This window comes from Mus caroli, chromosome 9 (assembly GCF_900094665.2).
Source record: "Mus caroli chromosome 9, CAROLI_EIJ_v1.1, whole genome shotgun sequence".
Classification (NCBI taxonomy): domain Eukaryota; kingdom Metazoa; phylum Chordata; class Mammalia; order Rodentia; family Muridae; genus Mus; species Mus caroli.
In genome coordinates, this window is record NC_034578.1 from 113885186 (window position 1) to 113897796 (window position 12611).

Below are 12611 nucleotides of genomic sequence, written 5' to 3' on the forward strand. Positions count from 1 at the left end.
TTGGTGGTACAAAGTTGGTATTGTTTGGAACAAGTGCGAGGTCTTTAATATGCTCACACCTAGACTTGGCCTTGGCTTCCTTCAGCTTCCAGAGGTCCCTGCTTGCCCCATCTCAGGCTGCAAAGAGAGGTATTTGAATTAACCCAGCCACCGCTGGGGTCTGGTACTGCCAGGGATCTCCTCCCCACTGTTGATGTTTTTGTTCAATGTATCACTGTCCGTCAAGCCACAGAAAACCAGGCACCTTTCAATAAATGTCTCCGCTTGGATTTCATGAAGCTTGGGGTGTAATTGAAATCAAACAGCATGCAGTGTGGAAGGTCCTGCTGTGTGTGCACCCAGGCTGCAGGAGGTGCTGCCTGACATGTACCCTTGCTTTGTTTTCTCTCCTTACTTCTGGAAAAGAGGTCTTGGATTTTAAAGTGTGCCTGAGACACAAGAAAACATTGATTTTTATCTCTCTTTCTCTATAAGTATTAATGAGCCAGGAAAAAAAGAAAAAGCCCATCCCAAGTAGAAAAACATAGATTTGTCCTCTGTGTTCCAGTACTTGGGACTAATGTAGTCCAGAAGTATCAGTAATAAAATATAAGTTAATTAACATAAAATATTTGATTTTTTTTGTCTCTATGAAGCTAGGAAAAATATGTTTAGTTGAAACAGTGCTTTTCGCCATTTTACAGGGAAAGTCATCACGATCTGACAGTTACACTAATGCATCCTAACGACACTAATGTTAACCTTAATAAACTTCCCATATCTCAAAAATCCCAGGTCCCAAAAGGCTTTCCTAGCGCTCTTGTTTTTGATTCTTTTTGGATTTATCTTTATTTCTCTATCTGTAAAATGTGTCAGAAATCGGATGAAAGTATATTTACTGAGGTGGGGTTCCAGGAATCCGTTCAAATTCTAGTTACACAGATTGAATTATACCTAGTTAATAATTTGATGGCACTAGAAACAAACCTATGCGCCTTCCTTCATGAGCTTGCAGTAGGGGTAGGATAGAATGAACCCGATTCTGATGTGGTTAGGGAGACAGCTGGTCTGAGTTACTTGCGCCAGAGTGGGTCTGAACGGTGCCCGTTGCCTGTGTGGCACTGTGCCACGCCAGCGTTTCCCCGGTCTCTTCAAAGTATTTTGAAGGGACCTTACTTCTGGCTGTGTTATAATACAAAACTGACATATAACTTCAGTCACCCCATCTGCAGATAACGTGAGATTCAGTCTCACACCTACGTCTCCCTCAGACATCCTGCAGCTCAGGGCCAGGCTAACGAAGACTCCAGGCTGAGTCCCCAGCGCAGTGAGGCCCTTTTCTTGGAACTCGCATCCCCCTTGTGGAATCCTCACGTTCAATATCTCGCACCCTTTGAGGGGAATAAAAATTAATCCCAAAGGCTTCGCTGCCTCAAAACAAAACAAAAACATGCCGGACGGAGCCTGAGACCAAATCCTGGGATCTCTGGACTGAGCGCCGATGTCAGCCCGAGTTCTCTGAACCAAAATTGACAAGGTTGTTGTTCCAAAACACTTGGAAAGCTTTGCGAGCGCCCACCACGCTATCCTATCAAAATCCCACACAGCATCCAAGTCCATGAAGGACCGCTCCACTCCCTGACCCGGGCGTGCCCACGTTCGTGATTCGCGGGGTTTGGACCCAGGTTGGAAAGCTTCGCGCGGATCTGCTGCTGGCATCTGAGCGCTTAGCAGATCCCGCGGCCACCTCATCTGTTCTCGGCAAAAGTTTCCCGTGAGATCGCATTGGGTTGGGGGAAGCAGAGTCCCTACATCTCGACCGGAAAATGCGCTCCTGGAGCGACTACTGCAGGCGTCCGTAATTGCTTATTAGAGGAGAATGTACAGGCTTCTCATCGTCAACGAAACGTGTTCGCCCTTCTGTAATAATAAAACTATAAAATATGACGGCCCAGTCCTTGACTGTTTGCGGAAACGCAGGGGGGAAAAACAGGCAGCTGGAGCAGAGGAGCTTAATTCAATATCAAACTGATTATTTCACTAATTATTCTGCCTTCTGTATTGTGCCGCAGAGAGGCGCAGGGAATCTTAACTGCACAGCTGCTAGGGAACCTTTGTGTCTTAGTGTCAGTCCCCACCAAAGATGTTGGCGAAAGCGGGGGCTGGGGGAGGTAGGAAACATCCAGTGTTTAGAAAAACCGAGCGAAGGGAATTCTGAGTAATGAAAGTGACGGCCTCCGGGAAGCCGGTGTTTTAGTGCGGTTGTAATACTGAGTGCTTGGTTCGTCCGGTCAGGCTCATGTTGGGTCTTCAGAAGCTAGAAGCTGGGGTTTCTGATTCAGACGCGGAATCCTTTTGCCATCTCTGGAATCCCAAAAAACTGAACGCGAGGTTTCTCTCCACCGAGTCTTTACGTTAAAAGATGGGGCAGAACAAAAAGCGGTTCCTGTGTGCTGAAGGCCAGGAAGTCAGAAGGAGGGTATGCGCAGAGACTTCGGGTCGCTCTCCAGCCCTCCCCTAGATTTGCACCCCCGGGGACCTGAGCCTTCCTGCGAGCAGGGAGCTTGTAAAGACGCCTTCACGGGCCTCTAGGACCTGCCAAACTAGACCCGAACTCAGGAATGACTCCTATGCCGTGGGTAGACCATGTTCGCAGACTTGAAACCCGTTTCTCCGGCGCCATATAGACACAGGGTACACCAGGATTGATTCTCAGTGGGATATAGTTCTCCCAAAGACGCTTAAAGAAACACCAAACCAGCAATAACAGCCAAATAAGCTAAGAGAAAATGAAACTCGCAGGCGACCCGATTCAATTAATAAATACTTAATTGAATTAGTGTCACCTCTAACAGCCAATAGCAAAGTCCCCTAGCCATGGGGCTGCGAAGCCCCTCCCTGGCCGCACATATATAAGCAGCCAACCACCGCTCACAAGTTTCCAAGCGGTCAAGTATGCCTAGAGTTTAGCAGAGCCAGCCGAGAGGAAACGGCTGGTTGCTAAATGGGAACTCAGAGCTAAGTCCTCTTCTTCCTTAGTGTGAGTGTAGGGGTCCTGAGAGGTTAGACAAGGAGGGAAGGAAGAAAAGAAGGAAGGAAGGAAAGAAAGAAGGAAGGAAGGGGACACCTACAACCGGGGGTTTGTTCCCTTGCGAAAGGAAAGGGGCACCTACAATCCTCAATTGTGAGCGAGTTTGTTCCCTTGAGGGAAGGACACTGGATTGGGCGCGCGCTGAAGCCGCCCGGCAGGTCCGCAGGTGGGTAGCCTAGGCGAGGGAGGAAGGGGACATTACCTTCCCCTCGGAAGAGGGCGCTGGCTCCCCCAACTGGCCTTTATAACCAGGCCGCGGGAGGCGACGAGGCAGCCGGTTGCCGTCTGCGATTCGCTAAAGCATGCAGTTGGGAGAGCAGCTCCTGGTGAGCTCGGTGAACCTGCCGGGCGCGCACTTCTACTCGCTGGAGAGTGCTCGCGGAGGAGGAGGAGGAGGAGGAGGAGGCGGAGGAGGAGGGGGAGGCGGAGGGAGCGTCAGCCTCCTCCCCGGTGCTGCCCCCTCGCCCCAGAGGCTGGACTTAGACAAAGCGTCCAAGAAGTTTCCGGGCAGTCTCCCGTGCCAGGCGGGGAGCGCAGAACCCGCAGGCGCCGGCGCGGGGGCCCCAGCGGCCATGCTCAGTGACGCGGACGCTGGGGACACCTTCGGGAGCACCTCGGCGGTGGCCAAGCCCGGGCCCCCGGACGGCCGCAAGGGCTCCCCGTGCGCGGAGGAGGAGCTGCCCTCCGCCGCCACCGCCGCGGCCACCGCGCGCTACTCCATGGACAGCCTGAGCTCCGAGCGCTACTACCTCCCGTCGCCGGGACCGCAGGGCTCCGAGCTCGCCGCGCCCTGCTCGCTCTTCCAGTACCCGGCGGCGGCCGGAGCAGCCCACGCACCCGTGTACCCCGCGTCCAATGGCGCGCGCTACCCCTACGGCTCCATGCTGCCCCCCGGTGGATTCCCCGCCGCCGTGTGCCCGCCCGCGAGGGCGCAGTTCGGCCCCGCTGCGGGTTCGGGGAGCGGCGCTGGTAGCAGCGGCGGTGGTGCCGGCGGTCCTGGCGCCTATCCCTACGGCCAGGGCTCTCCGCTCTACGGGCCATACGCCGGAACCTCAGCGGCCGGGTCTTGTGGAGGATTGGGGGGCCTAGGTGTGCCTGGCTCCGGCTTCCGCGCCCACGTCTACCTGTGCAACCGGCCCCTATGGCTCAAATTCCACCGGCACCAAACTGAGATGATCATCACCAAACAGGGCAGGTGAGTGCAGGGTGGAGGGACCCCAGGCGCCTGGTTGTCCGCACACTGCGGGCTCTGCTTAGGGTGTTTAAATGCGTGCTGTAAAAGGGTACACCGTATCTCCAAAGTCGTGTCCCTGTACATCCTAAGGCACACCTGTGGCTTGGGCTCCGAGCCCACGTTACTCTCCACTCTAGTCACCTTCACTGGGATTGACTGGGAGGAGGAGGAGACGGAGGTGGAAATTTGGGAATGAACCCTTGAGGGCGGATCTACGTGACCCGCTGGCTCCTGGGTTTGCAGCAGGCGATTTGTGGGCTGCATTAGGGAAAGAGGGCTGGTGGAGCTGGCTGCGGCCTGCGCACAAGTGTTTGAAATGCAGCTTTTTAAAGCTCCTTGGTTTGGTGGGGCTCTTCTGTAAGAAGAGCAGAAAGAAATCGGTTTGAGCTGGTGACTAGGTAGGCAGTTTTTGGAGCCAGATGTTTGGGGGAGGGGGCTCTGCTTGCGGGGGAAGGGAGCAGAAAGTTCTGGCACACCTTCGAGTTGTCATCAGCTACTTCTTGAGGAAAGTGAAGAGTGGATATTGCGAGACAGGGACCCAAAGAGGGCTGGGGAGAGAGAGAGAGAGAGAGAGAGAGAGAGAGAGAGAGAGAGAGAGAGAGAGAGAGAGAGCAAGAAGGCGCGCTCCGGCCTAATGTTCTCAGTCACCTGTGTCTTTAAAAATAATTTTAGACATTTCAGAAAGAAACCTAGTAGATACCTGAAACTAGATGGATGTCTCAGAAGCACGCGAATTAGGGAAAATACTGACTTGGAGGCTGTTCCAAATAAATTTGTCCATTTAAAACCATTTTCTTAGTTTCAGGCCGTAGTAGCCATTTTTGTTTGTTTGCTGTTTATTGCAGACCCCCCCCCCCCATGTGTCCCGGAGGGACCAGAGCCGGTACTTAAATCATTTCCTCTGGTTCTGTTCTTTGCACAGGCGCATGTTTCCTTTCTTGAGCTTCAACATAAACGGACTCAACCCCACCGCCCACTACAATGTTTTCGTGGAAGTGGTTCTGGCCGACCCTAACCACTGGCGCTTCCAGGGGGGCAAGTGGGTGACCTGCGGCAAAGCGGACAATAACATGCAGGGTGAGGAGAGAGGGGGCCTGGACCGGGAAGAGATCGGAACCTCAGTGTTGGACCGGCCGCATTTAAATCAAGCATGTCACCCCAACCTGAGGCATGGGGATGTTAGCATGCGCTGCCTTCTGCTGCTGGGGAGAAATTTACTCCGTCATTTTTCTTGTTTCTCATTATATATCAGACCTTGACCTTGACCCTATGAGGCTATGTTTGAGAAATGAATAGCCAAGTGAAGTTCTGGGTTTGGGAAAAGTTCCTGGTAAATGATCCGGCATTTTAGAATTCTCTTGAGAAAGCCCAGGCCACCTTTAACTTAATCTATAAAAGTTAAGGACTCGGTGAGGCACTTCCCCTCCAGCTTAAGGTCTCAGACCAACAATCAAGAACCATCCTCTCTCCTCTCAACTCTGTGTTTTAAGTTTGGAGAGGCTGGTGATTGGAATACCTTGATTAAGGAAGGCTGGATGCACCCTGGCCCGGGGGGGGGGGGGGGGGGGGGGGGGGGGGGGAGTGACTGGAGTCCCGCTGGGATCCACTGATTTCAGCCGGCTGACCTCCCAGGAGGAGGCAGCTACAGCAAACCCAAGCCTAGCTAACAGACATCCTCTCCAACCTGCCTGGGTGAAGGCTGTCTCCTTTCATTTGCTTATGTTTCCTTTCATTTTCCTCTTAGGCAATAAGATGTACGTTCACCCAGAATCTCCTAACACTGGCTCCCACTGGATGAGGCAGGAGATTTCCTTTGGGAAGTTAAAACTCACCAATAACAAAGGCGCAAACAACAACAACACACAGGTAGGGAGACTGGAAGAGCCTGTCTTCTGGTCAAGGTCTCTTAGCTCATCCTTTTGTCACTGTGCTTAGCTAAGTATTTACAGTTGTGACTTTGCTCAATTTTAAATTTATTTACCTGTGTCATTTGTACTTTCTTACTACTATGCATAGAAACATCAAATTTTAGGGGGGGGGGACTTGGGGAGCCAAAAGGAAAGAGTATCTATCAAATACACAGACACTCTGTTTTTGTTTTGGTTGTTGTTTGTTTATCTTGGGGAGTGGGTCTTGTATACCTAGCTCGGGCTGGCCTTGAACTGCTGACCCTCTTACTTCCCAGTCTCAGATGCTGCGGTTACAGATGTGCTCTGCCATTCCAGATTCAGAGTTAGGGCTTTAAGTCGAAAGTGTTAATCCCAAGGATCTTAAATCTTAAAACAAAATCTTTTATAAAACCAAATAAACAAGGAAAATCCCCCAAAAACAAAAAAGAAAGCTGTAGTAGGGAGCAAGCAGAAGTCCTGTCTCAAAATGTACAGTCTGTTAAAATCTGCTTTTGAGACCGATGAAAGTCTCTCTTTTCTTCATCCCCAGATGATAGTGTTGCAGTCTCTGCACAAATACCAACCGAGGCTGCACATCGTGGAAGTGACAGAGGACGGTGTGGAGGACTTGAATGAACCTTCCAAGACTCAGACCTTCACCTTCTCAGAGACACAGTTCATTGCTGTGACTGCCTACCAAAACACGGATGTGAGTGCCCCGTGAGCCAAAGGAGCCTCTCTAGTTAGGTCTATTGAGATAAAGCGCTCAGTTACTATTCTTCTCCCCTATCTAGATCACCCAGCTAAAGATCGACCATAACCCCTTCGCCAAAGGCTTCCGGGACAACTATGATTCGTAAGTACTGCACGGTCATCTCCCTCTAAGAGACAAGAGTAAAAGACTCCAGGCTGCCTGCAACTTGCTGTGAAGTTGACGTGACCTTGAATTTAGGATCTTTCTGCCTCAGTCCCCCTAGCCCCGAGCTCACCAGCATGGGCTGCCACACCCAGGCTTTGTGTGAGCTAGACAATCATTTGGTCAATGGAGTTTCATCTTCGAGCCCATTTGCTGGGTCACCTTTAACAGGAAATGAGTCATCATTTCCCTGAGGACATATTTAGTATGACATTTTATATTTGGGATTTTTTTTTCTTACCTGTTTTTCTGCTTATTTTTCTGAAACACACACAGACACACAGACACAGACACACACACACACATATGCTGGAGATTGAACTCAGGGCTTTGTATGTGCAAGGCAAGCACTCTACCATTGAGCTATAGCCCTAGCCCTATTTTTGCATATATTGGCTTCGAACATTCTTGCTTCAATTAAAAAACAAAAAACAAACAAACAAAAAAAAAAACAGGTTTAGTTAAAGAATGTTTAAGACTTAAACATGAAGTTTCTTTTTCTTTTCTGCACTTAAGTAGGGATTTGAATTTTTTTAGAATCTCCATTACTTATGTCCATTTGTTGTGATTATAAAAAGATAAAGAAATATAAGAATATGTTCTATGGGGGTGTGGGTGAGGTGTGGGGGAAGGGGATGTCTCAGCAGGCCCATGTTGAGGCATCCCGTCACCCTGAGGGACCAGCCACAAGATGAAATAGTATAGAATAGAGTTTATTTAGGGCATGGGGAGGGAGGTTAAGAGGGTAGTAGAGGCAGAGAGAGGAAGAGAGTAGAGAAGTAGAGGCCGGCCATGACCACATGGAGTGGAGCAAGGCGGGGAAGGGAATGGAGAGAGAGGAGGAACAAGGGAGTAAGAGGCAAGAGAGAGGAGGGGGCAAGGAGACCCTTTTATAGTGGGCCAGGCCTACCTGACTGTTGCCAGGTAACTGTGGGGGTGGAGCTTAGACAATGCTAACCCCGTTCCCTTTTTACATTTATTTATCTATCTATTTATTTATTTTTGGTTTGAGTCATTGTTTATCCATGTTGAGTCAGTGTATAGCCCTGGCTGTCCTGGAACTCTCTCTGTAGACCAGGATGGCCTCGAACTCAGATCCACCTGCCTCTGCCCCCCGAAAGCTGGGATCAAAGGCGGGTGCTGACACCTTCCAGCCCAATTTTTATTTTTTATTTTTTTAAAAAAGGTTTTATTTTTAATTATGTACATTTGTGTCTCTGTGTGGGTATGTGCATGTGGGTGCCAGCAGGCCAAAGGTTTCAGATCCCTTAGAGCAGGAGTGACAGGTGTCAGTCAGCTGATGTGTGCGCTTCCAGCCAAACTCTAGTCTTCCTCAAAAGCAGTTCTTGACCTTCCAGCTCCTGATCCAACTTTTAAAAAAGCATCACTAGCAGATTTTCCCCCTCCTTACATGTCACAAGAGAAAAAAAAAACTCGAAAGGATACTGTTTTTCACAACATTTGACTCTCACGGCCCTGCTTCTTGCGATGTCTGCCGGAATGGCATTCCGTCCACCCCGTTGATTAGGGAGGGTTGTTCTAGCCCCTCGTGTTCGAGGACTGCTACAGTAGATTTTCCATATTTATTTATTTTGAGACAGGGTCTCATGTGATTCAAACTCAAACTGGCTCTGTAGCTCCAATGACCTTTCACCTCTGACCTTCCACCTCCCCAGTACTGGGATTGCAGGCCTTGGCCACCTCTGATTTGTGTTGAGCTTCAGAGAGACCCCAGGCTTGTGTTTATGCTGTCGAGGCCTTCGACCCCATGATAGATACAGCCACAGATCTCAGTTTCCCATAGGGAATATCTGACCCCTGCAGGAAGTGTCCTCTTAAGGGGTGGGCAATCCACTCTGTTCTCACAGTCAGCAGCACAGCTCTCTAGTTTCTGGGAGGCAGCTTGTTTGGGGACAACGTGAGGGTTGTTTTTTTATTTTTAAGTGTCTCTCTTTATATTGTAGCATGTACACGGCTTCAGAAAATGACAGGTTAACTCCATCTCCCACGGATTCCCCTAGATCCCATCAGATTGTCCCTGGAGGTCGGTACGGCGTTCAAAACTTCTTCCCGGAGCCCTTTGTCAACACTTTGCCTCAAGCCCGATATTATAACGGTGAGAGAACCGTGCCACAGACCAACGGCCTCCTCTCACCCCAACAGAGCGAAGAGGTGGCCAACCCTCCCCAGCGGTGGCTTGTCACGCCTGTCCAGCAACCTGTGACCAACAAGCTAGACATCGGTTCTTATGAATCTGAATATACTTCCAGTACCTTGCTCCCATATGGTATTAAGTCCTTGCCCCTGCAGACATCCCATGCCCTGGGGTATTACCCTGACCCGACCTTCCCTGCTATGGCAGGGTGGGGAGGCCGTGGCGCTTATCAGAGGAAGATGGCAGCTGGACTACCATGGACATCCAGAATGAGTCCACCTGTCTTCCCAGAAGATCAGCTTGCCAAGGAAAAAGTTAAAGAAGAGATTAGCTCCTCCTGGATAGAGACTCCCCCCTCCATCAAGTCTCTAGACTCCAACGACTCCGGGGTGTACAACAGCGCTTGCAAGAGAAAGCGCTTGTCTCCCAGCACCCCCAGCAATGGAAACTCGCCCCCCATAAAGTGTGAGGACATTAACACTGAGGAGTACAGTAAAGACACCTCGAAAGGCATGGGGGCTTATTACGCTTTTTACACAACTCCCTAGAGCATTATTTTAACCTTTAACATTTCCAGATGGACCTGGTGGTGTTTTGTTGTGTTCTTTGCCTAGGTTACCAAAAAGACTTTTGCCTTCCACCTTTGACGTATCCTGTTTTGTGCAATTCTCTGAGAGAAGGCGCCAAAGCTTTGCCACGGCCGCAGGTAACTAAACTGAAGCAGACCTAGCGTTGGTTTCTTTCTTTGTAAAATAAAGTGACTGGAGGACTCAGGAGTGTTTTAAAACTGAAAAGGTCGTTCGAGGTGCTGGATTGATTCATTTATGGGAAATGAGAAACGTTCAGAAAAAGCAGGCTATGAAGAACGAGTGACCGGTGCTATTAAATGAATTTCAAAGACAAGAAAACATGGCAGAAAAAAAACAAAACAAAACAAACTTTGGCTCTTATTTCTACTCATAAATCTTTAAGCAAACAGCAGCCCAGAGGGTTAAAATATTTTTGCTTCGGGAAGAGAAGGGCTGGACCTTGAGTTAACAGTAGGCTCTTCGCAGATATCTTCTGCCAGGGCCTAAAGAGGCTGAGCCTGAGAGTCAAGCGGGGAAAACAAACAAACAAACTGATGTTTAAGTGGCTAGCTAGTACTCACTGCCTTCAATTCCTTGCAGAATTTTGGAATAAACCATTTGTTGTAGGGCTGGCTCTGTGTGGCTGGGATGACCTGTAGAAGGCAGGAGGATCAGAGAGAAAGGGAGAAATTAAGTGTACAATTGTTTAGACACCTTTAGAGTATTCTGGAATATAATGTACAAATTCAACTGCCTAGGTATCAGATAAAAATAATGTAAAATTGGTGCTTTGGCGTTGTAAAGAATTTGCAAAACCACAACTACTGCAGTTAAGAGGAGGGGTTCATATCTCGGAGATATTCTGTCCACTTCGCTAAGTACTCAGCTGCCTCCGTACTCGCTTCTACACACTTAAGGAAAAACCCTGCTTCATCCTCTTTCCTTGGTCATCCCCACTTCCCCCTTCGGTAAATGTGAAAAAAAGAAATTGCAGTATGACGTCACAGTTCCTATAGGCTTTTTAGAGATTCTGAAATTTTTATGTACAGTCGTAAGTCATTTTTAATAAATGTGGTTCAATAAGGGAACGGGTATAGCTCTGTCTTCTGTACTATGGATTTTATTTATTTAACTTTGTTTCTTTCTGCCCCCTTTCCAGAGTGAACAGTCTCTCTCTCTCTCTCTCTCTCTCTCTCTCTCTCTCTCACACACACACACACACACACACACACACACTCACACTCACACACCCCTTCCCCCTCCACAGAAGGCTCTATAATCTTTTAACCAGTTACTGATATCGTTGAGTGGTGGGCAGGGAGTAGTGCTTCTGTTTATTTCCCCCACCCCACAGATGAACCGGGATCTACTTCCTCGCCCCGCTAGGAAGTGTGGACAGTGGGTGTTGGCTGGGAGTGGGGGTGGGGAAGGAGTGTTTGCCCTGGAGATGCAAGATTGTGCTCTGCAGGCTTAATCCTAGCTTCCTATCCTCCGCCCCTGGCCCTTAGTCATTTAGTTCTTTTCCTGGGTTTACTTTAGGCGACCAGTTCGTAGACCCACGTAAGCGCCATGGGAACCCCCGTGGCCATTCGAAAGTTCCGGGTCCCTTAAGCACCGCAGCGGCGAGATGTTAGCGCACCCTATTGCGCCCATCTGCGGTTTTCCGTGGATGTCCTCGCTCGCCTTACCCTCAGCTAAATTTCATCCAGGACTTGGGCGCGGCAGCCACAAAGAAGTATTCCATTTATCTGGTACACTGCAGTTCTGCAAACAGCATCTGGACAGCGGTGCATCTCGGTTTTAGTTATTAATCCCGGACGGGGAAGGGCACCCCAGGCCCTCACTGAACCCTAGGTGTGCGGAAGACTAAGCAGTTAGGGGAAGAGGGCTCTCCCCGCCCCCTGCCAGACGTCCCGCCGGGCTATCTGCAGACAGCTTAAAGCCCAGCTTGCAAACCCTTGAAACCCCTTCTCATCCTGGGGTAAAGGTCTAGCTGGGAGGGTCATTTTAACTGCGGAGCGCGGAAATGCAGCTGCTAAGAGGATTAGCTGTGGGGAGGCAAGCAATCAGGCGGGGCCTCCTCCCCTTCTGCGCCCAATTAAGGTCTCCAGAAGATATACCTGAGCTGTGGACAGTCTTTCCCGTCCTCCAAACTTCTGGGATCAGAGCACCGCCACGAATTTGGGGGGCCCACCAACTCCGCATTTCCAAGACTCTTTGGCAAAGCCGCCCCGACTTTTCCCAGAGTGCCAGGTGTGTGTAGTCTCTAGAGACTTGCTTTTTAATGTGCGTTCATGTGGGCAGGTGATTTGGGAGTTGGTACTGACTAGTTGGCCCAACCTAGTCAGTACCAACTTACTGCACCCACGTCCAACGGTTGGTGTATCCGGAGTGTCAAATGATGCTCTGTTGTTTCTGTCTTTTAAAAAAAGAAAAAGAAAATGCTAATCGCACGCCGGGATAAAGAGGACTCTGGCCCTAGTCTATTTCAAGTCTTGTATATTTTTGCACCGTACAGTAAAAAGAATCCGGTACTTGTGAAAAGTCCCTCACAGTGTTTAATAGAAACGTAAATGGCTGAGTGGCCCCAATTAACACCTTGTGATAAGGCATTCCTAAGATGGAGTGTCAGACACCAAATTGTGAAGAGATGTATCTAATTAATCCTCCTAGGATGACACCGATAAACAAGCCTCCATTTAAATAAAGATCAAGGTCTGGGAACACGGCCGGCTTGTTTACACTCCCCACCCGGGCCCTGCGCGCTTTTGCGCGGGC

General features: G+C 49.6%; 1 protein-coding gene across 4 annotated transcripts; it reads left to right on the forward strand.

Annotated features, from left to right (window-relative positions):
* Positions 1-2941: 2941 nt before the first annotated feature.
* Positions 2942-12373, forward strand: Eomes (eomesodermin). 4 transcript variants are annotated; one of them, XM_021172737.1, is made up of 7 exons: positions 3373-3448; positions 3485-4265; positions 5227-5381; positions 6049-6170; positions 6744-6902; positions 6988-7049; positions 9131-9812. In XM_021172737.1, the coding sequence occupies exons 1-7, from the start codon at positions 3373-3375 to the stop codon at positions 9810-9812; spliced, it is 2037 nt and encodes a 678-aa protein (XP_021028396.1). The 4 variants fall into 4 exon arrangements, 3 of the variants coding, with proteins under 3 accessions (XP_021028394.1, XP_021028393.1, XP_021028396.1); XR_002378761.1 differs by lacking the exon at positions 3373-3448 and adding an exon at positions 11373-12373 and having other exon boundaries at positions 3562-4265; positions 9273-9970; XM_021172735.1 differs by having other exon boundaries at positions 2942-4265; positions 9131-10176.
* Positions 12374-12611: the final 238 nt, after the last annotated feature.

Bases quoted from the DNA above. Each gene is read 5' to 3' on its own strand.
- Eomes (XM_021172734.1), top strand. From the start codon at position 3,373: ATGCAGTTGGGAGAGCAGCTCCTGGTGAGCTCGGTGAACCTGCCGGGC. The intron at 4,266-5,226 runs GTGAGTGCAGGG...TTCTTTGCACAG, and splicing joins ATCATCACCAAACAGGGCAG to GCGCATGTTTCCTTTCTTGA. The intron at 6,903-6,987 runs GTGAGTGCCCCG...TCCCCTATCTAG, and splicing joins CTGCCTACCAAAACACGGAT to ATCACCCAGCTAAAGATCGA.